The sequence below is a fragment of the Oncorhynchus kisutch genome, linkage group LG29 (assembly GCF_002021735.2).
Source record: "Oncorhynchus kisutch isolate 150728-3 linkage group LG29, Okis_V2, whole genome shotgun sequence".
NCBI classification, from domain to species: Eukaryota; Metazoa; Chordata; class Actinopteri; order Salmoniformes; family Salmonidae; genus Oncorhynchus; species Oncorhynchus kisutch.
The window spans coordinates 46,646,750-46,673,120 of NC_034202.2; the positions used below are offsets into that span (position 1 = coordinate 46,646,750).

General features: G+C 43.4%; 1 protein-coding gene across 1 annotated transcript in view; it reads right to left on the minus strand.

The window, feature by feature from the left end:
- fat3b (FAT atypical cadherin 3b) overlaps positions 1–26,371 on the minus strand; it is a 333,323-nt gene that overhangs the window by 204,451 nt on the left and 102,501 nt on the right. The window contains 2 exon segments of the mRNA XM_031809102.1: positions 15,434–15,644; positions 20,318–20,632. Coding sequence (XP_031664962.1) covers positions 15,434–15,644; positions 20,318–20,632 — 526 coding nt within the window.

The window sequence follows — 26,371 nt, forward strand, 5'->3', positions numbered from 1 at the left end:
TGATTGGCTGTCTGGTGAACGTCATAAAACTGAGATTCTATTGGCTGTCTGCTGATCATCATAATACTGAGACTCGATTGGCTGTCTGGTGACCGTCATAATACTGAGATTCTATTGGTTGTCTGGTTACCATCCTAATACTGATACTCGATTGGCTGTCTGGTGACCATCATAAAACTGAGATTCTATTGGCTGTCTACTGATCATCATAATACTGACACTCTATTGGCTGTCTGGTGACCGTCATAATACTGAGATTCTATTGGTTGTCTGGTTACCATCCTAATTCTGAGACTCGATTGGCTGTCTGGTGACCGTCATAAAACTGAGACTCTATTGGCTGTCTGGTGACCATCATAATACTGACACTCTATTGGCTGTCTGGTGACCGTCATAATACTGAGATTCTATTGGTTGTCTGGTTACCATCCTAATACTGAGACTCTATTGGCTGTCTGGTGACCATGATAATACTGAGACTATATTGGCTGTCTGGTGACCGTCATAATACTGAGACTCTATTGGCTGTCTGGTGACCATCATAATACTGAGACTCTATTGGTTGTCTGGTTACCATCATAATACTGAGACTCTATTGGCTGTCTGGTGACCATGATAATACTGAGACTTTATTGGCTGTCTGGTGACCGTCATAATACTGAGACTCGATTGGCTGTCTGGTGAACGTCATAAAACTGAGATTCTATTGGCTGTCTGCTGATCATCCTAATACTGAGACTCGATTGGCTGTCTGGTGAACGTCATAAAACTGAGATTCTATTGGCTGTCTGCTGATCATCATAAAAATGAGACTCTATTGGCTGTCTGGTGACAGTCATAATACAGAGACTCTATTGGCTGTCTGGTGACCATGATAATACTGAGACTCTATTGGCTGTCTGGTGACCATGATAATACTGAGACTCTATTGGCTGTCTGGTGACCGTCATAATACTGAGACTCTATTGGCTGTCTGGTGACCATCACAATACTGAGACTCTATTGGCTGTCTGGTGACCGTCATAATACTGAGATTCTATTGGTTGTCTGGTTACCATCCTAATACTGAGACTCTATTGGCTGTCTGGTGACCGTCATAAAACTGAGACTCTATTGGCTGTCTGGTGACCATCATAATACTGAGACTCTATTGGTTGTCTGGTTACCATCCTAATACTGAGACTCTATTGGCTGTCTGGTGACCATCATAATACTGAGACTTTATTGGCTGTCTGGTGACCGTCATAATACTGAGACTTGATTGGCTGTCTGGTGAACGTCATAAAACTGAGATTCTATTGGCTGTCTGCTGATCATCATAATACTGAGACTCGATTGGCTGTCTGGTGACCGTAATAAAACTGAGATTCTATTGGCTGTCTGCTGATCATCATAAAACTGAGACTCTATTGGCTGTCTGGTGACCGTCATAATACTGAGACTCTATTTGCTGTCTGGTGACCATGCTAATACTGAGACTCTATTGGCTGTCTGGTGACCATGATAATACTGAGACTATATTGGCTGTCTGGTGACCGTCATAATACTGAGACTCTATTGGCTGTCTGGTGACCATCATAATACTGAGACTCTATTGGTTGTCTGGTTACCATCCTAATACTGAGACTCTATTGGCTGTCTGGTGACCATCATAATACTGAGACTTTATTGGCTGTCTGGTGACCATCATAATACTGAGATTCTATTGGATGTCTGCTGATCATCATAATACTGAGACTCTATTGGCTGTCTGGTGACCGTCATAATACTGAGATTCTATTGGTTGTCTGGTTACCATCCTAATACTGAGACTCGATTGGCTGTCTGGTTACCATCCTAATACTGAGACTCTATTGGCTGTCTGGTGACCATTGTAATACTGAGACTTTATTGGCTGTCTGGTGACCGTCATAATACTGAGATTCTATTGGATGTCTGCTGATCATCATAATACTGAGACTCTATTGGCTGTCTGGTGACCGTCATAATACTGAGATTCTATTGGTTGTCTGGTTACCATCCTAATACTGATACTCGATTGGCTGTCTGGTGACCATCATAAAACTGAGATTCTGTTGGCTGTCTGCTGATCATCATAATACTGACACTCTATTGGCTGTCTGGTGACCGTCATAATACTGAGATTCTATTGGTTGTCTGGTTACCATCCTAATACTGAGACTCGATTGGCTGTCTGGTGACCGTCATAAAACTGAGACTCTATTGGCTGTCTGGTGACCATCATAATACTGACACTCTATTGGCTGTCTGGTGACCGTCATAATACTGAGATTCTATTGGTTGTCTGGTTACCATCCTAATACTGAGACTCTATTGGCTGTCTGGTGACCATGATAATACTGAGACTATATTGGCTGTCTGGTGACCGTCATAATACTGAGACTCTATTGGCTGTCTGGTGACCATCATAATACTGAGACTCTATTGGTTGTCTGGTTACCATCATAAAACTGAGACTCTATTGGTTGTCTGGTGACCGTCATAATACTGAGACTTTATTGGCTGTCTGGTGACCGTCATAATACTGAGACTCGATTGGCTGTCTGGTGAACGTCATAAAACTGAGATTCTATTGGCTGTCTGCTGATCATCATAATACTGAGACTCGATTGGCTGTCTGGTGAACGTCATAAAACTGAGATTCTATTGGCTGTCTGCTGATCATCATAAAAATGAGACTCTATTGGCTGTCTGGTGACCGTCATAATACTGAGACTCTATTGGCTGTCTGGTGACCATGATAATACTGAGACTCTATTGGCTGTCTGGTGACCATGATAATACTGAGACTCTATTGGCTGTCTGGTGACCGTCATAATACTGAGACTCTATTTGCTGTCTGGTGACCATGCTAATACTGAGACTCTATTGGCTGTCTGGTGACCATGATAATACTGAGACTATATTGGCTGTCTGGTGACCGTCATAATACTGAGACTCTATTGGCTGTCTGGTGACCATCATAATACTGAGACTCTATTGGTTGTCTGGTTACCATCCTAATACTGAGACTCTATTGGCTGTCTGGTGACCATCATAATACTGAGACTTTATTGGCTGTCTGGTGACCATCATAATACTGAGATTCTATTGGATGTCTGCTGATCATCATAATACTGAGACTCTATTGGCTGTCTGGTGACCGTCATAATACTGAGATTCTATTGGTTGTCTGGTTACCATCCTAATACTGAGACTCGATTGGCTGTCTGGTTACCATCCTAATACTGAGACTCTATTGGCTGTCTGGTGACCATTGTAATACTGAGACTTTATTGGCTGTCTGGTGACCGTCATAATACTGAGATTCTATTGGATGTCTGCTGATCATCATAATACTGAGACTCTATTGGCTGTCTGGTGACCGTCATAATACTGAGATTCTATTGGTTGTCTGGTTACCATCCTAATACTGATACTCGATTGGCTGTCTGGTGACCATCATAAAACTGAGATTCTATTGGCTGTCTGCTGATCATCATAATACTGACACTCTATTGGCTGTCTGGTGACCGTCATAATACTGAGATTCTATTGGTTGTCTGGTTACCATCCTAATACTGAGACTCGATTGGCTGTCTGGTGACCGTCATAAAACTGAGACTCTATTGGCTGTCTGGTGACCATCATAATACTGACACTCTATTGGCTGTCTGGTGACCGTCATAATACTGAGATTCTATTGGTTGTCTGGTTACCATCCTAATACTGAGACTCTATTGGCTGTCTGGTGACCATGATAATACTGAGACTATATTGGCTGTCTGGTGACCGTCATAATACTGAGACTCTATTGGCTGTCTGGTGACCATCATAATACTGAGACTCTATTGGTTGTCTGGTTACCATCATAAAACTGAGACTCTATTGGTTGTCTGGTGACCGTCATAATACTGAGACTTTATTGGCTGTCTGGTGACCGTCATAATACTGAGACTCGATTGGCTGTCTGGTGAACGTCATAAAACTGAGATTCTATTGGCTGTCTGCTGATCATCATAATACTGAGACTCGATTGGCTGTCTGGTGAACGTCATAAAACTGAGATTCTATTGGCTGTCTGCTGATCATCACAAAAATGAGACTCTATTGGCTGTCTGGTGACCGTCATAATACTGAGACTCTATTGGCTGTCTGGTGACCATGATAATACTGAGACTCTATTGGCTGTCTGGTGACCATGATAATACTGAGACTCTATTGGCTGTCTGGTGACCGTCATAATACTGAGACTCTATTGGCTGTCTGGTGACCATCACAATACTGAGACTCTATTGGCTGTCTGGTGACCGTCATAATACTGAGATTCTATTGGTTGTCTGGTTACCATCCTAATACTGAGACTCTATTGGCTGTCTGGTGACCGTCATAAAACTGAGACTCTATTGGCTGTCTGGTGACCATCATAATACTGAGACTCTATTGGTTGTCTGGTTACCATCCTAATACTGAGACTCTATTGGCTGTCTGGTGACCATCATAATACTGAGACTTTATTGGCTGTCTGGTGACCGTCATAATACTGAGACTTGATTGGCTGTCTGGTGAACGTCATAAAACTGAGATTCTATTGGCTGTCTGCTGATCATCATAATACTGAGACTCGATTGGCTGTCTGGTGACCGTAATAAAACTGAGATTCTATTGGCTGTCTGCTGATCATCATAAAACTGAGACTCTATTGGCTGTCTGGTGACCGTCATAATACTGAGACTCTATTTGCTGTCTGGTGACCATGCTAATACTGAGACTCTATTGGCTGTCTGGTGACCGTCATAATACTGAGACTCTATTTGCTGTCTGGTGACCATGCTAATACTGAGACTCTATTGGCTGTCTGGTGACCATGATAATACTGAGACTATATTGGCTGTCTGGTGACCGTCATAATACTGAGACTCTATTGGCTGTCTGGTGACCATCATAATACTGAGACTCTATTGGTTGTCTGGTTACCATCCTAATACTGAGACTCTATTGGCTGTCTGGTGACCGTCATAATACTGAGACTTTATTGGCTGTCTGGTGACCGTCATAATACTGAGACTCGATTGGCTGTCTGGTGAACGTCATAAAACTGAGATTCTATTGGCTGTCTGCTGATCATCATAATACTGAGACTCGATTGGCTGTCTGGTGAACGTCATAAAACTGAGATTCTATTGGCTGTCTGCTGATCATCATAAAAATGAGACTCTATTGGCTGTCTGGTGACCGTCATAATACTGAGACTCTATTGGCTGTCTGGTGACCATGATAATACTGAGACTCTATTGGCTGTCTGGTGACCATGATAATACTGAGACTCTATTGGCTGTCTGGTGACCGTCATAATACTGAGACTCTATTGGCTGTCTGGTGACCATCATAATACTGAGACTCTATTGGTTGTCTGGTTACCATCCTAATACTGAGACTCTATTGGCTGTCTGGTGACCATCATAATACTGAGACTTTATTGGCTGTCTGGTGACCGTCATAATACTGAGACTTGATTGGCTGTCTGGTGAACGTCATAAAACTGAGATTCTATTGGCTGTCTGCTGATCATCATAATACTGAGACTCGATTGGCTGTCTGGTGACCGTAATAAAACTGAGATTCTATTGGCTGTCTGCTGATCATCATAAAACTGAGACTCTATTGGCTGTCTGGTGACCGTCATAATACTGAGACTCTATTTGCTGTCTGGTGACCATGCTAATACTGAGACTCTATTGGTTGTCTGGTGACCATGATAATACTGAGACTATATTGGCTGTCTGGTGACCGTCATAATACCGAGACTCTATTGGCTGTCTGGTGACCATCATAATACTGAGACTCTATTGGTTGTCTGGTTACCATCCTAATACTGAGACTCTATTGGCTGTCTGGTGACCATCATAATACTGAGACTTTATTGGCTGTCTGGTGACCATCATAATACTGAGATTCTATTGGATGTCTGCTGATCATCATAATACTGAGACTCTATTGGCTGTCTGGTGACCGTCATAATACTGAGATTCTATTGGTTGTCTGGTTACCATCCTAATACTGAGACTCGATTGGCTGTCTGGTTACCATCCTAATACTGAGACTCTATTGGCTGTCTGGTGACCATTGTAATACTGAGACTCTATTGGCTGTCTGGTGACCGTCATAATACTGAGATTCAATTGGCTGTCTGCTGATCATCATAATACTGAGACTCTATTGGCTGTCTGGTGACCGTCATAATACTGAGATTCTATTGGTTGTCTGGTTACCATCCTAATACTGAGACTCGATTGGCTGTCTGGTGACCGTCATAAAACTGAGACTCTATTGGCTGTCTGGTGACCATCATAATACTGAGACTCTATTGGTTGTCTGGTTACCATCCTAATACTGAGACTCTATTGGCTGCCTGGTGACCCCAATAATACTGAGACTCTTTTGGCTGTCTGGTGACCGTCATAAAACTGAGACTCTATTGGTTGTCTGGTGACCGTCATAATACTGAGACTTTATTGGCTGTCTGGTGACCGTCATAATACTGAGACTCGATTGGCTGTCTGGTGAACGTCATAAAACTGAGATTCTATTGGCTGTCTGCTGATCATCATAATACTGAGACTCGATTGGCTGTCTGGTGAACGTCATAAAACTGAGATTCTATTGGCTGTCTGCTGATCATCATAAAAATGAGACTCTATTGGCTGTCTGGTGACCGTCATAATACTGAGACTCTATTGGCTGTCTGGTGACCATGATAATACTGAGACTCTATTGGCTGTCTGGTGACCATGATAATAGTGAGACTCTATTGGCTGTCTGGTGACCGTCATAATACTGAGACTCTATTGGCTGTCTGGTGACCATCATAATGCTGAGACTCTATTGGCTGTCTGGTGACCGTCATAATACTGAGATTCTATTGGTTGTCTGGTTACCATCCTAATACTGAGACTCTATTGGCTGTCTGGTGACCGTCATAAAACTGAGACTCTATTGGCTGTCTGGTGACCATCATAATACTGAGACTCTATTGGTTGTCTGGTTACCATCCTAATACTGAGACTCGATTGGCTGTCTGGTGACCATCATAATACTGAGACTTTATTGGCTGTCTGGTGACCGTCATAATACTGAGACTTGATTGGCTGTCTGGTGAACGTCATAAAACTGAGATTCTATTGGCTGTCTGCTGATCATCATAATACTGAGACTCGATTGGCTGTCTGGTGACCGTAATAAAACTAAGATTCTATTGGCTGTCTGCTGATCATCATAAAACTGAGACTCTATTGGCTGTCTGGTGACCGTCATAATACTGAGACTCTATTTGCTGTCTGGTGACCATGCTAATACTGAGACTCTATTGGCTGTCTGGTGACCATGATAATACTGAGACTATATTGGCTGTCTGGTGACCGTCATAATACTGAGACTCTATTGGCTGTCTGGTGACCATCATAATACTGAGACTCGATTGGTTGTCTGGTTACCATCCTAATACTGAGACTCTATTGGCTGTCTGGTGACCATCATAATACTGAGACTTTATTGGCTGTCTGGTGACCGTCATAAAACTGAGACTCTATTGGTTGTCTGGTGACCATGATAATACTGAGACTATATTGGCTGTCTGGTGACCGTCATAATACCGAGACTCTATTGGCTGTCTGGTGACCATCATAATACTGAGACTCTATTGGTTGTCTGGTTACCATCCTAATACTGAGACTCTATTGGCTGTCTGGTGACCATCATAATACTGAGACTTTATTGGCTGTCTGGTGACCATCATAATACTGAGATTCTATTGGATGTCTGCTGATCATCATAATAATGAGACTCTATTGGCTGTCTGGTGACCGTCATAATACTGAGATTCTATTGGTTGTCTGGTTACCATCCTAATACTGAGACTCGATTGGCTGTCTGGTTACCATCCTAATACTGAGACTCTATTGGCTGTCTGGTGACCATTGTAATACTGAGACTTTATTGGCTGTCTGGTGACCGTCATAATACTGAGATTCTATTGGATGTCTGCTGATCATCATAATACTGAGACTCTATTGGCTGTCTGGTGACCGTCATAATACTGAGATTCTATTGGTTGTCTGGTTACCATCCTAATACTGATACTCGATTGGCTGTCTGGTGACCATCATAAAACTGAGATTCTATTGGCTGTCTGCTGATCATCATAATACTGACACTCTATTGGCTGTCTGGTGACCGTCATAATACTGAGATTCTATTGGTTGTCTGGTTACCATCCTAATACTGAGACTCGATTGGCTGTCTGGTGACCGTCATAAAACTGAGACTCTATTGGCTGTCTGGTGACCATCATAATACTGACACTCTATTGGCTGTCTGGTGACCGTCATAATACTGAGATTCTATTGGTTGTCTGGTTACCATCCTAATACTGAGACTCTATTGGCTGTCTGGTGACCATGATAATACTGAGACTATATTGGCTGTCTGGTGACCGTCATAATACTGAGACTCTATTGGCTGTCTGGTGACCATCATAATACTGAGACTCTATTGGTTGTCTGGTTACCATCATAAAACTGAGACTCTATTGGTTGTCTGGTGACCGTCATAATACTGAGACTTTATTGGCTGTCTGGTGACCGTCATAATACTGAGACTCGATTGGCTGTCTGGTGAACGTCATAAAACTGAGATTCTATTGGCTGTCTGCTGATCATCATAATACTGAGACTCGATTGGCTGTCTGGTGAACGTCATAAAACTGAGATTCTATTGGCTGTCTGCTGATCATCATAAAAATGAGACTCTATTGGCTGTCTGGTGACCGTCATAATACTGAGACTCTATTGGCTGTCTGGTGACCATGATAATACTGAGACTCTATTGGCTGTCTGGTGACCATGATAATACTGAGACTCTATTGGCTGTCTGGTGACCGTCATAATACTGAGACTCTATTGGCTGTCTGGTGACCATCACAATACTGAGACTCTATTGGCTGTCTGGTGACCGTCATAATACTGAGATTCTATTGGTTGTCTGGTTACCATCCTAATACTGAGACTCTATTGGCTGTCTGGTGACCGTCATAAAACTGAGACTCTATTGGCTGTCTGGTGACCATCATAATACTGAGACTCTATTGGTTGTCTGGTTACCATCCTAATACTGAGACTCTATTGGCTGTCTGGTGACCATCATAATACTGAGACTTTATTGGCTGTCTGGTGACCGTCATAATACTGAGACTTGATTGGCTGTCTGGTGAACGTCATAAAACTGAGATTCTATTGGCTGTCTGCTGATCATCATAATACTGAGACTCGATTGGCTGTCTGGTGACCGTAATAAAACTGAGATTCTATTGGCTGTCTGCTGATCATCATAAAACTGAGACTCTATTGGCTGTCTGGTGACCGTCATAATACTGAGACTCTATTTGCTGTCTGGTGACCATGCTAATACTGAGACTCTATTGGCTGTCTGGTGACCGTCATAATACTGAGACTCTATTTGCTGTCTGGTGACCATGCTAATACTGAGACTCTATTGGCTGTCTGGTGACCATGATAATACTGAGACTATATTGGCTGTCTGGTGACCGTCATAATACTGAGACTCTATTGGCTGTCTGGTGACCATCATAATACTGAGACTCTATTGGTTGTCTGGTTACCATCCTAATACTGAGACTCTATTGGCTGTCTGGTGACCGTCATAATACTGAGACTTTATTGGCTGTCTGGTGACCGTCATAATACTGAGACTCGATTGGCTGTCTGGTGAACGTCATAAAACTGAGATTCTATTGGCTGTCTGCTGATCATCATAATACTGAGACTCGATTGGCTGTCTGGTGAACGTCATAAAACTGAGATTCTATTGGCTGTCTGCTGATCATCATAAAAATGAGACTCTATTGGCTGTCTGGTGACCGTCATAATACTGAGACTCTATTGGCTGTCTGGTGACCATGATAATACTGAGACTCTATTGGCTGTCTGGTGACCATGATAATACTGAGACTCTATTGGCTGTCTGGTGACCATCATAATACTGAGACTCTATTGGTTGTCTGGTTACCATCCTAATACTGAGACTCTATTGGCTGTCTGGTGACCATCATAATACTGAGACTTTATTGGCTGTCTGGTGACCGTCATAATACTGAGACTTGATTGGCTGTCTGGTGAACGTCATAAAACTGAGATTCTATTGGCTGTCTGCTGATCATCATAATACTGAGACTCGATTGGCTGTCTGGTGACCGTAATAAAACTGAGATTCTATTGGCTGTCTGCTGATCATCATAAAACTGAGACTCTATTGGCTGTCTGGTGACCGTCATAATACTGAGACTCTATTTGCTGTCTGGTGACCATGCTAATACTGAGACTCTATTGGTTGTCTGGTGACCGTCATAATACTGAGACTATATTGGCTGTCTGGTGACCGTCATAATACCGAGACTCTATTGGCTGTCTGGTGACCATCATAATACTGAGACTCTATTGGTTGTCTGGTTACCATCCTAATACTGAGACTCTATTGGCTGTCTGGTGACCATCATAATACTGAGACTTTATTGGCTGTCTGGTGACCATCATAATACTGAGATTCTATTGGATGTCTGCTGATCATCATAATACTGAGACTCTATTGGCTGTCTGGTGACCGTCATAATACTGAGATTCTATTGGTTGTCTGGTTACCATCCTAATACTGAGACTCGATTGGCTGTCTGGTTACCATCCTAATACTGAGACTCTATTGGCTGTCTGGTGACCATTGTAATACTGAGACTCTATTGGCTGTCTGGTGACCGTCATAATACTGAGATTCTATTGGCTGTCTGCTGATCATCATAATACTGAGACTCTATTGGCTGTCTGGTGACCGTCATAATACTGAGATTCTATTGGTTGTCTGGTTACCATCCTAATACTGAGACTCGATTGGCTGTCTGGTGACCGTCATAAAACTGAGACTCTATTGGCTGTCTGGTGACCATCATAATACTGAGACTCTATTGGTTGTCTGGTTACCATCCTAATACTGAGACTCTATTGGCTGCCTGGTGACCCCAATAATACTGAGACTCTTTTGGCTGTCTGGTGACCGTCATAAAACTGAGACTCTATTGGTTGTCTGGTGACCGTCATAATACTGAGACTTTATTGGCTGTCTGGTGACCGTCATAATACTGAGACTCGATTGGCTGTCTGGTGAACGTCATAAAACTGAGATTCTATTGGCTGTCTGCTGATCATCATAATACTGAGACTCGATTGGCTGTCTGGTGAACGTCATAAAACTGAGATTCTATTGGCTGTCTGCTGATCATCATAAAAATGAGACTCTATTGGCTGTCTGGTGACCGTCATAATACTGAGACTCTATTGGCTGTCTGGTGACCATGATAATACTGAGACTCTATTGGCTGTCTGGTGACCATGATAATAGTGAGACTCTATTGGCTGTCTGGTGACCGTCATAATACTGAGACTCTATTGGCTGTCTGGTGACCATCATAATGCTGAGACTCTATTGGCTGTCTGGTGACCGTCATAATACTGAGATTCTATTGGTTGTCTGGTTACCATCCTAATACTGAGACTCTATTGGCTGTCTGGTGACCGTCATAAAACTGAGACTCTATTGGCTGTCTGGTGACCATCATAATACTGAGACTCTATTGGTTGTCTGGTTACCATCCTAATACTGAGACTCGATTGGCTGTCTGGTGACCATCATAATACTGAGACATTATTGGCTGTCTGGTGACCGTCATAATACTGAGACTTGATTGGCTGTCTGGTGAACGTCATAAAACTGAGATTCTATTGGCTGTCTGCTGATCATCATAATACTGAGACTCGATTGGCTGTCTGGTGACCGTAATAAAACTAAGATTCTATTGGCTGTCTGCTGATCATCATAAAACTGAGACTCTATTGGCTGTCTGGTGACCGTCATAATACTGAGACTCTATTTGCTGTCTGGTGACCATGCTAATACTGAGACTCTATTGGCTGTCTGGTGACCATGATAATACTGAGACTATATTGGCTGTCTGGTGACCGTCATAATACTGAGACTCTATTGGCTGTCTGGTGACCATCATAATACTGAGACTCGATTGGTTGTCTGGTTACCATCCTAATACTGAGACTCTATTGGCTGTCTGGTGACCATCATAATACTGAGACTTTATTGGCTGTCTGGTGACCGTCATAAAACTGAGACTCTATTGGTTGTCTGGTGACCGTCATAATACTGAGACTTTATTGACTGTCTGGTGACCGTCATAATACTGAGACTCGATTGGCTGTCTGGTGAACGTCATAAAACTGAGATTCTATTGGCTGTCTGCTGATCATCATAATACTGAGACTCGATTGGCTGTCTGGTGAACGTCATAAAACTGAGATTCTATTGGCTGTCTGCTGATCATCATAATACTGAGACTCGATTGGCTGTCTGGTGAACGTCATAAAACTGAGATTCTATTGGCTGTCTGCTGATCATCATAAAAATGAGACTCTATTGGTTGTCTGGTTACCATCCTAATACTGAGACTCTATTGGCTGTCTGGTGACCGTCATAAAACTGAGACTCTATTGGCTGTCTGGTGACCATCATAATACTGAGACTCTATTGGTTGTCTGGTTACCATCCTAATACTGAGACTCTATTGGCTGTCTGGTGACCATCATAATACTGAGACTTTATTGGCTGTCTGGTGACCGTCATAATACTGAGACTTGATTGGCTGTCTGGTGAACGTCATAAAACTGAGATTCTATTGGCTGTCTGCTGATCATCATAATACTGAGACTCGATTGGCTGTCTGGTGACCGTAATAAAACTGAGATTCTATTGGCTGTCTGCTGATCATCATAAAACTGAGACTCTATTGGCTGTCTGGTGACCGTCATAATACTGAGACTCTATTTGCTGTCTGGAGACCATGCTAATACTGAGACTCTATTGGCTGTCTGGTGACCATGATAATACTGAGACTATATTGGCTGTCTGGTGACCGTCATAATACTGAGACTCTATTGGCTGTCTGGTGACCATCATAATACTGAGACTCTATTGGTTGTCTGTTTACCATCCTAATACTGAGACTCTATTGGCTGTCTGGTGACCATCATAATACTGAGACTTTATTGGCTGTCTGGTGACCGTCATAATACTGAGATTCTATTGGCTGTATGGTTACCATCCTAATACTGAGACTCGATTGGCTGTCTGGTGACCGTCATAAAACTGAGACTCTATTGGCTGTCTGGTGACCATCATAATACTGAGACTCTATTGGCTGTCTGGTGACCGTCATAAAACTGAGACTCTATTGGCTGTCTGGTGACCATCATAATACTGAGACTCTATTGGCTGTCTGGTGACAGTCATAAAACTGAGACTCTATTGGCTGTCTGGTGAACATCATAATACTGAGACTCTATTGGCTGTCTGGTGACCGTCATAATACTGAGATTCTATTGGTTGTCTGGTTACCATCCTAATACTGATACTCGATTGGCTGTCTGGTGACCATCATAAAACTGAGATTCTATTGGCTGTCTGCTGATCATCATAATACTGACACTCTATTGGCTGTCTGGTGACCGTCATAATACTGAGATTCTATTGGTTGTCTGGTTACCATCCTAATACTGAGACTCGATTGGCTGTCTGGTGACCGTCATAAAACTGAGACTCTATTGGCTGTCTGGTGACCATCATAATACTGAGACTCGATTGGCTCTCTGGTGACCGTCATAAAACTGAGACTCTATTGGCTGTCTGGTGACCATCATAACACTGAGACTCTATTGGCTGTCTGGTGACCGTCATTATGCTGAGATTCTATTGGTTGTCTGGTTACCATCCTAATACTGAGACTCGATTGGCTGTCGGGTGACCATCATAAAACTGAGACTCTATTGGCTGTCTGGTGACCGTCATAATACTGAGATTCTATTGGTTGTCTGGTTACCATCCTAATACTGAGACTCGATTGGCTGTCTGGTTACCATCCTAATACTGAGACTCTATTGGCTGTCTGGTGACCATCATAATACTGAGACCCGATTGGCTGTCTGGTGACTGTCATAAAACTGAGACTCTATTGGCTGTCTGGTGACCATCATAATACTGAGACTCTATTGGCTGTCTGGTGACCGTCATAATACTGAGATTCTATTGGTTGTCTGGTTACCATCCTAATACTGAGACTCTATTGGCTGTCTGGTGACCATCATAATACTGAGACTCTATTGGCTGTCTGGTTACCATCCTAATACTGAGACTCTATTGGCTGTCTGGTGACCATCCGTATACTGAGACTCTATTGGCTGTCTGGTGACCATCATAATACTGAGACTCGATTGGCTGTCTGGTGACCGTCTGTCTGACTGGTGTTAGTCTGTCTACTGTGAGCACTGGGAAAGACGATTGAGAGAAGATTTCCTGTCTTGTGTCAGTCTGTTTGATTACTGAGGGTATATTTTCTCCTTGTTCATAGCCAGTTTGATTACTGAGGGTATATTTTCTCCTTGTTCATAGCTAGTTTGATTACTGAGGGTATATTTTCTCCTTGTTCATAGCCAGTTTGAATACTGACAGATAGAGAATCGGACGTTTAAACTGCAGTCTGCGTTTTTGAAAAACAACAGTGTTTTTTTGTTGTTTTGGTCTAAAGCTGAGGGATGATGTCATAAAGAGAAGGATTCTAGAGATTATCTCATGGTGTCGAATTTGGGATTGGGACTAAATTGTTCTGTTACTGTACCCATGTCAGCTGACCAGAACCAGGAAGTAAAGTGAAAATGTGTAGTTTGTTGTCATACTGTACCTGCTTCAGATGAGCAGTTCCTCCCACAGATGTATTTAGGTATATAGAATACCTCCCTGGCTACCCTCCCTCCTTTAGAAAGGGGTAGGGGAGAAGGGAAGGGGGAGACAGAAGGGGGGGGGAGGGAATGGGGGGAGAGAAAGCCATTCAACATTTATACCATAATGCATCACACAAACAAGGACTCACACTACCACCACCACCGCTACCACCACCACTACTACCACCACCACCACCACAACCACCACCACTACCATCACTACCACCACTATCACCACTACCACCACCGCTACCACCACCACTACTACCACCACCACCACTACTACCACCACCACCACCACCATCACCACAACCATCACCACCAGCACCAGCACCACCACCACCATCATTACCACCCCCACCATCACCACCATCATTACCACCACCACCAACATCATCACCACCACCATCACCACCATCATCACCAACATCATTACCACCACCATCACCACCATCATTACCACCACCATCACCACCACCACCATCACCACCACCATCACCACCATCACCACACCCCTCACCTCTCCTCACCTATGATGTCAAACCAGAGTGGTGTGTCCGTCTGTCGTACAGACACCAGTCCTACAGGCTGACCTACAGCTGTGGCCTCAGAGACGGAGAAGTTGTAGTAGCGCTGGGAGAACACCAGCGGCAGCAGAGAGGGAACAGGCTTACGAACCCACACCATATGGAGCTTTACTGTAGACCATAGAGGAGGGCTTCCACCATCTAGGGCCTTTATCTGGAGAGCGAGAGAGAGAGAGAGAGAGAGAGAGAGGGAGAGAGAGAGAGAGAGAGAGAGAGAGAGAGAAAAAGAGAGAGAAAGAGAGAGAGTGAGTGAGAAAGAGACAGAGACAGAGAGAAAGAGAGAGAGATAAACAGAGAGAGTGAGACAGAGACAGAGACAGACAGACCCTCCAATCCTTCAGTCATTGCTGATCTCATGTTACCAGACAGGTCTCAGCAACATGGCAGAAGCTATTGGAAAGATAGGTTGAGTGGAGCCTATTGGAAAGATAGGTTGAGTGGAGCCTATTGGAAGGCTAGGTAGAGCTGAGCCTATTGGAAGGCTAGGTAGAGCGGAGCCTATTGGAAGGCTAGGTAGAGCAGAGCCTATTGGAAGGCTAGGTAGAGCAGAGCCTATTGGAAGGCTAGGTAGAGCAGAGCCTATTGGAAGGCTAGGTAGAGCAGAGCCTATTGGAAGGCTAGGTAGAGCTGAGCCACCTCCATGTTGCTAACACCTACACCTATATTCATCTCATATCAGGTATCAGGGGTGAGCGACTCAGTGCATTCATCTTATATCAGGTATCAGGGGTGAACGACTCAGTGCATTCATCTTATATCAGGTATCAGGGGTAGGCGACTCAGTGCATTCATCTTATATCAGGTATCAGGGGTGAGCGACTCAGTGCATTCATCTTATATCAGGTATCAGGGGTGAGCGACTCAGTGCATTCATCTTATATCAGGTATCAGGGGTAGTCGACTCAGTGCATTCATCTTATATCAGGTATCAGGGGTGAACGACTCAGTGCATTCATCTTATATCAGGAATCAGGGGTAGGCGACTCAGTGCATTCATCTTATATCAGGTATCAGGGGTGAACGACTCAGTGCATTCATCTTATATCAGGTATCAGGGGTGAACGACTCAGTGCATTCATCTTATATCAGGTATCAGGGGTAGGCGACTCAGTGCATTCATCTTATATCAGGTATCAGGGGTGAACGACTCAGTGCATTCATCTTATATCAGGTATCAGGGGTGAACGACTCAGTGCATTCATCCTATATCAGGTATCAGGGGTGAGCGACTCAGTGCATTCATCTTATATCAGGTATCAGGGGTGAACGACTCAGTGCATTCATCTTATATCAGGTATCAGGGGTAGGCGACTCAGTGCATTCATCTTATATCAGGGGGAATGGTAGAAAAGAGGAAAAACACCTGGCCACTCTTTAACATCTAAAACTAGATAGAAAGTATGCCGAAGTATGCCATAGGAGTACAGAGGCCCATTATCAGCAACCATCACTCCTGTGTTCCAATGGCACGTTGTGTTAACTAATCCTAGTTTATCATTTTAAAAGGCTAATTGATCATTAGAAAACCCATTTGCAATCATGTTAGCACAGCTGAAAACTGTTGTCATGATTAAAGAAGCAATAAAACTGGCCTTCTTTAGATTAGACTAGTTGAGAATCTGGAGCATCAGCAGTTGTGGGTTCGATTACAGGCTCAAAAATGCCCAGAAACAAAGAGCTTTCTTCTGCAACTCGTCAGTCTATACTTGTTGTGAGAAATGAAGGTTATTCCATGTGAGAAATTGTCAAGAAACTGAAGATCTCGTACAACGCTGTGTACTACTCCCTTCACAGAACAGCGCAAACTGGCTCAAACCAATATAGAATGAAGAGTTGGAGGCCCCGGTGCACAACTGAGCAAGATGACAAGTACATTAGATTGTCTAGTTTGAAAAACAGACGCCTCACCTAGTCCTCAACTGGCAGCTTCATTAAATAGTACCCGCAAAACACCAGTCTCAACGTCAACAGTGGGGAGGTGACTCTGGGATGCTGACCTCCTAGGCAGAGTACCTTCTAGGTTTTCCGTACATTGCAAAGCGCGGAAAGAAAAAGCCATATCTCAGACTGGCCAATAAGAAGACAAGATTAAGATGGGCAAAAGAACACAGACACTGGACAGAGGAACTCTGCCTAGAAGGCCAGCATCCCGGACCTATACATTTATATAAATTATAACGGACATATATATATATATATATATATATATATATACAGTACCAGTCAAGTCTGGACACACCTACTCATTACAGGGTTTTTCTATATTTTTACAATTTTCTACTTTCAAATAACACATATGGAATCATGTAGTAACCAGAACAGTGTTAAACAAATCAAAATATATTTTATATTTGAGATTCTTCCAAGCAGCTACCCTTTGCCTTGATGACAGCTTTGCACACTCTTGGCATTCTCTCAACCAGCTTCATGAGGTATTCACCTGGAATGCCTTGTTAAAAGCTCATTTGTGGAATTTCTTTCCTTCTTAATGCGTTTGAGCCAATCAGTTGTGGTATACAGAAGATAGCCCTATTTGGTAAAAGGCCAAGTCCATATTATGGCAAGAACAGCTTAAATAAGCAAAGAGTAACGACAATCCATCGTTACTTTTAGACATGAAGGTCAGTCTTTGAAAGTTTCTTCAAGTGCAGTCGAAAAAACTATCAAGCGCTATGATGAAACTGGCTCTCATAAGGACCGCCACAGGAAAGGAGGACCCAGAGTTACCTCTGCTGCAGGGGTTAAGTTCATTAGAGTTACAAGCCTCAGAAATTGCAGCCCAAATAAATGCTTCACAGAGTTCAAATAACAGACACATCTCAACATCAACTGTTCAGAGGAGACTGCGTGAATCAGGCCTTCATGGTCGAATTGCTGCAAAGAAACCACTACTAAAGGACACTAATATGAAGAAGATAATTGCTTGGGTCAAGAAACACAAGCAATGGACAATAGACCGGTGAAATCTGTCCTTTGGTCTGATGAGTCTAAATTTGAGATCATTGGTTACAACCGCCGTGTCTTTGTGAGACGCAGAGTAGGTGAACGGATGATCTCCGGATGTGTAGTTCCCACCGTGAAGCAGGGAGGAAGAGGTGATTTGGTGGTGACACTTTCAGTGATTTTTTTAGAATTCAAGGCATACTTAACCAGAATGGCTACAATCTGCAGTGATATACCAACGCATCTGGTTTGCACTTAAACAAAAAATTTTTTAAATTAACCTTTATTTATCTAGGCAAGTCAGTTAATAAGAACAAATTATTATTTAAATTGACAGCCTAGGAACTGTGGTATTAACTTCTTAAGGTATAGGGGGCAGCATTTTCACTTTGGATAAATAGCGTGCCCTATTTCAACTTCCTGCTACTCATGCCAAGAATATAAGATATGCATATTATTAGTAGATTTTGATGGAAAACACTCTGAAGTTTCTAAAACTGTTTGAATCATGTCTGTGAGTATAACAGAACTTATGTAGCAGGCAAAACCCAGAGGACTAACCATTCAGAATTTTTGTTGTTGTTGAGGTCTCTCTCTGCTCAGTGAGCTGTCATTGGGAAACGATATTTCTTAGGAACTTGTTTTCAGTTCCTACCGCTTCCACTGGATGTGCAATGAAGAAGTATGGCCATCTAGGAACTGCGTAACACTCTTGACAGTTGCGCAAGATTTGAGCAGTTTTTTCTGGATCAAATGCGCCAAATAAATGGACATTTTGGATATATATGGACGGAATTAATCTAACAAAAGGACAAATTGTGATGTTTATGGGACATATTGGAGTGCCAACAAAATAAGCTCGTCAAAGGTAAGGCATGTTTTATATTTTATTTCTGTGTTTTGTGTAGTGCCTGCAGGGTTGAAATATGCTACCCTCTTTGTTTACTGTTGTGATATCATCAGATAATAGCTTCTTGTGCTTTCGCCGAAAAGCCTTTTTAAAATCGGACATGTTGGCTGGATTCACAACGAGTGTAGCTTTAATTGAGTATCTTACATGTGTGATTTAATGGAAGTTTGATTTTTAGATCATTTCATTTTAATTTGCCACGCTGCATTCTCCCTGGCTTTTGGCCAAGTGGGACGCAAGCGTCCCCTATACCATAAGAAGTTAACTGCCTTGTTCAGGGACAGAATTACAGATTTTTACCTTGTCAGCTCAGGGATTCGAACTTGCAACCTGTGATCAGATGCATCAGATGACCTGGCCTCCACATTCACCCGACTTCAACCCAATTGAGATGTTTTGGGATGAGTTGGAACGCAGAGTGAAGGAAAAGCAACCAACAAATGCTCAGCATATGTGGGAACTCCTTCAAGCGCGACCATTCCAGGTGAAGCTGGTTGAGAGAATCCCAAGAGAGTGCAAAGCTGTCATCAAGGCAAAGATTGGCTACTTTGAAGAATCTTAAATATAATATATATTTAGATTTGTTTTACACTTTTTTGGTTACTACCTGATTCCATATGTATTAGTAGAAATGAGAAATTAGTAAAAATATGACAAAACCCTTTAATGAGTAGGTGTGTTGGTCTCCTGAGTGGCACAGCGGTCTAAGGCACTACATCTCAGTGCTACAGTCCTGGTTCGATTCCAGACTGCATCACAACCTGCTGTGATTCGGAGCTCCATTTGGCAGGCGCACCATTGGTCCAGTGTCGGCTGGGGTAGGTGTCATTGTAAATAAGAATTTGTTCTAAACTGACTTGCCTACTTAAATATATAAAACATTATAATGGATCTACATATTTTCAAATAACTGCCCTTTTTCTGGCCCGCAAGTAGATTTTGACAAAGGGATGCTACAGACAAGGGACACTTACGGTGATGATGTCGGAGCTTCCTGCCGTGACCATCTTGTGTGACGACACCATTGCGGTCAGCGGGTCAATGCTGAACTTCTCATCATCGTTACCCCCGACGATACTGTATGTGATGTTGCCGTTGGTGTCCAGGTCGAGGTCGGACGCAAACACCCGATAGATGGGTTCACCGCGCTTGTTCCGGTCGCGTTCCGGTAGGCTGATCCGGTAGACGGACTCGGTGAATGTGGGGATGTTGTCGTTTTCATCTTGGATGTGGACTATGACCCACACAGTGGAGAGACGGGACATTACCGGACTGTCCATAACCGTTATCTGGGGACAGAGACACACACAGTGGAGAGACAAGACATTACTGGACTGTCCATAACCGTTATCTGGGGACAGAGACACAGAGACACACACAGTGGAGAGACGGGACATTACTGGACTGTCCATAACCGTTATCTGGGGACAGAGACACACACAGTGGAGAGACGGGACATTACCGGACTGTCTATAACCGTTATCTGGGGACAGAGACACACACAGTGGAGAGACGGGACATTACTGGACTGTCCATAACCGTTATCTGGGGACAGAGACACACACAGTGGAGAGACGGGACATTACTGGACTGTCCATAACCGTTATCTGGGGACAGATAACACACACATTATAGAATAAGAATCTACAGTATAAACATCTGTCAATATGATTCAGTCTGTCTGTCACCTGGACACACATATATAATCTAATCATGAATTGACAATAATCAATCATCATCCAGAACTATTGATCATATGGCAAACAATTAACTAGCCCAGGGAGAGTTAGCCCTGTGTCACCATCAGTAAAGCATCTGATTATAATCATCCAGGACTACAGGAAGTAGTATACTGGGAAAATAATAAAAAGGAAACCATAAAGGGAAATGAACAGTGTACAGTTAGTAGATAGGACAGAGTTTTGGAACAGAGGGCATGTTGGACCACGTGGGTCTTTCCTCACAGGGATATCTCTGTGGTATTGATCGGTAGGTCAGTAGAGAGATGATCACTGATCAATCACATTGATCAGAAACATACTGCTTTGCTCTGGCCTGCTTACCAGACTGTTAAACATATAGGACAAACATGCATTCTTGTATAACTAACCTTGTGGGGAAAACAATTCAGAGATGGCACAGACAGACATGATCTGCTTCTAGCTCCTAAGCAACTTTACAGTATTTTGTTTTGTTGAGTGTTATTTCTTACATTATTATCCCAGAATGGTTTTTGTGTTATTACATACAGCCAGAAATAACTTCTAGTCCGACTCATGAGGGGTGCACACCATCGACCGCTTCCGAGTATATTACTCGCTAATGTTCAGTCTCTGGACAATGAAGTAGACAAGCTCTGCGCGAGGATCTCCTTCCAGTGAGACATCGGGGAGGGTAACATACTCTATGAATCACGGCTCTCTCAGGATATACTGTCCCCGTCCATACAGCCAGCTGGGTTCTCAGTTCATAGCTCAGACAGGAATAATGAACTCTCCGGGAAGAAGAAGGGTTTTGGTGTCGGTTTCATGGTTAACTCACAATCAAATACTGATCGTATTACCTCCCAAGAGAATTCTCTTTGGTTATAGTCACAGCCGTGTATATTCCACCACAAGCCGATATCACCACGGCCCTCCAAGAATTACACTGGACTTTATGCAAACTGGAAACCTCATATCCCGAGGCCCCATGTATTGCCTAATTAAATAAAGGTTAAATAAAATAAATAAATAAATAACACTTCTAGCTGGGGATTTTAAAAATGGCAAGGTAACTGGGAACATGGTGTAGTTAAAAAACAGTGTAGTTAATCCCTCCGTAAGGCAATCAAACAGGCAAAACGTCAGTATAGAGACAAAGTGGAGTCGCAATTTAACAGCTCAGCCACGATACATAAGTGTCAGGGTCTACAGGCAATCAAAATCGTCGAATCCGGAGCAAACATCAATTATTCCGGAGCTAGCCAGCTGAAGAGTTCCATCAATCACTCCTGGGCTACAATCACCTATCCGGACCCGTTTTACTGCCAACGTGGAGCCCCATCGGGCCTTCACAACTGGACTGCCGACGTTATCTACCCGAAGGAGTTATCCGGGCTGGCTCCTCCGTCGCGACGTTACCTGAACGCCCATCTGCGGCCCGCTAACCGTTAGCTGTCTTATCGCCTGCTATCTGAATAGACAATCAGACAATTTATTTATTTATTTTTATTATAATAATTATTATTTTTTCTTCTTGGGCCTCTATAACTATATCTATTGTTTTTGTTGTTGTTGTGTGATTTGGATTAATCCCCTCTTCCACACAGAACCCCACTAATCTCCTGAAGAAGAGGTGGCTAATAACAGACCTCCATCCTATGCTAGCTTGCTACCGATGGCCTGGCTAGCTGTCTAACTCGCCGTGACCCCCAACCAACCTCTCTACTCACTGGACCCTTTTGATCACTCGACTAAGTATGCCTCTCCTTAATGTCAATATGCCTTGTCCATTGCTGTTCTGGTTAGTGTTTATTGGCTTATTTCACTGTAGAGCCTCTAGTCCTGCTCACTATACCTTATCCAACCTATTAGTTCCACCACCCACACATGCAATGACATCTCCTGGTTTCAATGATGTTTCTAGAGACAATATCTCTCTCTTCATCACTCAATACCTAGGTTTACCTCCACTGTATTCACATCCTACCATACCTTTGTCTGTACATTATACCTTGATGCTATTTTATCGCCCCCAGAAACCTCCTTTTACTCTTTGTTCCAGACGTTCTAGATGACCAATTCTTATTGCTTTTAGCGGTTCCCTTATTTTACTCCTCCTCTGTTCCTCTGGCGATGTAGAGGTGAATCCAGGCCCTGCAGTGCCTAGCTCCACTCCTATTCCCCAGGCGCTCTCTTTTGACGACTTCTGTAACCGTAATAGCCTTGGTTTCATGCATGTTAACATTAGAAGCCTCCTCCCTAAGTTTGTTCTATTCACTGCTTTAGCACATTCTGCCAACCCGGATGTTCTAGCTGTGTCTGAATCCTGGCTTAGGAAGACAACCAAAAATTCTGACATTTTAATCCCAAACTACAACATTTTCAGACAAGATAGAACTGCCAAAGGAGGCGGTGTTGCAATCTACTGCAAAGATAGCCTGCAGAGTTCTGTCCTACTATCCAGGTCTGTACCCAAACAATTTGAACTTCTACTTTTAAAAATCCACCTCTCTAAAAACAAGTCTCTCACCGTTTCTGCCTGCTATAGACCACCCTCTGCCCCCAGCTGTGCTCTGGACACCATATGTGAACGGATGCCCCCCATCTATCTTCAGAGCTCGTGCTGCTAGGCGACCTAAACTGGAACATGCTTAACACCCCAGCCATCCTACAATCTAAACTTGATGCCCTCAATCTCACACAAATTATCAATTAACCTACCAGGTACCTCCCCAAAGCCTTAAACACGGGCACCCTCATAGATATCATCATAACCAACTTGCCCTCTAAATACACCTCTGCTGTCTTCAACCAAGATCTCAGCGATCACTGCCTCATTGCCTGCATCCGTAATGAGTCAGCGGTCAAACGACCTCCACTCATCACTGTCAAACGCTCCCTGAAACACTTCAGCGAGCAGGCCTTTCTAATCGACCTGGCCGGGGTATCCTGGAAGGATATTGATCTCATCCCGTCAGTAGAGGATGCCTGGATATTTTTTTTAAATGCCTTCCTAACCATCCTAAATAAACATGCCCCATTCAAGATATTTAGAACCAGGAACAGATATAGCCCTTGGTTCTCCCCAGACTTGACTGCCCTTAACCAACACAAAAACATCCTATGGCGTTCTGCATTAGCATCGAACAGCCCCCGTGATATGCAGCTGTTCAGGGAAGCTAGAAACCATTATACACAGGCAGTTAGAAAAGCTAAGGCTAGCTTTATCAAGCAGAAATTTGCTTCCTGCAACACCAACTCAAAAAAGTTCCGGGATACTGTAAAGTCCATGGAGAATAAGAACACCTCCTCCCAGCTGCCCACTGCACTGAAGATAGGAAACACTGTCACCACTGATAAATCCACCATAATTGAGAATTTCAATTAGCATTTTTCTACGGCTGGCCATGCTTTCCACCTGGCTACTCCTACCCCGGTCAACAGCACTGCACCCCCCCACAGCAACTCGCCCAAGCCTTCCCCATTTCTCCTTCTCCCAAATCCGTTCAGCTGATGTTCTGAAAGAGCTGCAAAATCTGGACCCCTAAAAATCAGCCGGGCTAGACAATCTGGACCCTTTCTTTCTAAAATTATCTGCTGAAATTGTTGCCACCCCTATTACTAGCCTGTTCAACCTCTCTTTCGTGTCGTCTGAGATTCCCAAAGATTGGAAAGCAGCTGCGGTCATCCCCCTCTTCAAAGGGGGGGACACTCTTGACCCAAACTGCTACAGACCTATATCTATCCTACCATGCCTTTCTAAGGTCTTCGAAAGCCAAGTCAACAAACAGATTACCGACCATTTCGAATCTCACCATACCTTCTCTGCTATGCAATCTGGTTTCAGAGCTGGTCATGGGTGCACCTCAGCCATGCTCAAGGTCCTAAACGATATCTTAACCGCCATCGATAAGAAACATTACTGTGCAGCTGTTTTCATTGATCTGGCCAAGGCTTTCGACTCTGTCAATCACCACATCCTCATCGACAGACTCGACAGCCTTGGTTTCTCAAATGATTTCCTCGCCTGGTTCAACAACTACTTCTCTGATAGAGTTCAGTGTGTCAAATCGGAGGGTCTGCTGTCCGGACCTCTGGCAGTCTCTATGGGGGTGCCACAGGGTTAAATTCTTGGACCGACTCTCTTCTCTGTATACATCAATGAGGTCGCTCTTGCTGCTGGTGAGTCTCTGATCCACCTCTACGCAGACGACACCATTCTGTATACTTCTGGCCCTTCTTTGGACACTGTGTTAACAACCCTCCAGGCAAGCTTCAATGCCATACAACTCTCCTTCCGTGGCCTCCAATTGCTCTTAAATACAAGTAAAACTAAATGCATGCTCTTCAACCGATCGCTACCTGCACCTGCCCGCCTGTCCAACATCACTACTCTGGACGGCTCTGACTTAGAATACGTGGACAACAAACAAAAACTTAGGTGTCTGGTTAGACTGTAAACTCTCCTTCCAGACCCATATCAAACATCTCCAATCCAAAGTTAAATCTAGAATTGGCTTCCTATTTCGCAACAAAGCATCCTTCACTCATGCTGCCAAACATACCCTTGTAAAACTGACCATCCTACCAATCCTTGACTTTGGCGATGTAATTTACAAAATAGCCTCCAATACCCTACTCAACAAATTGGATGCAGTCTATCACAGTGCAATCCGTTTTGTCACCAAAGCCCCATATACTACCCACCATTGCGACCTGTACGCTCTCGTTGGCCAGCCCTCGCTTCATACTCGTCGCCAAACCCACTGGCTCCATGTCATCTACAAGACCCTGCTAGGTAAAGTCACCATAGCATCTCCCACCTGTAGCACACGCTCCAACAGGTATATCTCTCTAGTCACCCCCAAAACCAATTCTTTCTTTGGCCGCCTCTCCTTCCAGTTCTCTGCTGCCAATGACTGGAACGAACTACAAAAATCTCTGAAACTGGAAACACTTATCTCCCTCACTAGCTTTAAGCACCAACTGTCAGAGCAGCTCACAGATTACTGCACCTGTACATAGCCCACCTATAATTTAGCCCAAACAACTACCTCTTTCCCTACTGTATTTAATTAATTAATTTATTTTGCTCCTTTGCACCCCATTATTTTTATTTCTACTTTGCACATTCTTCCATTTCAAATTTACCATTCCAGTGTTTTACTTGCTATATTGTATTTACTTTGCCACCATGGCCTTTTTTGCCTTTACCTCCCTTATCTCACCTCATTTGCTCACATCGTATTTAGACTTGTTTATACTGTATTATTGACTGTATGTTTGTTTTACTCCATGTGTAACTCTGTGTCGTTGTATGTGTCG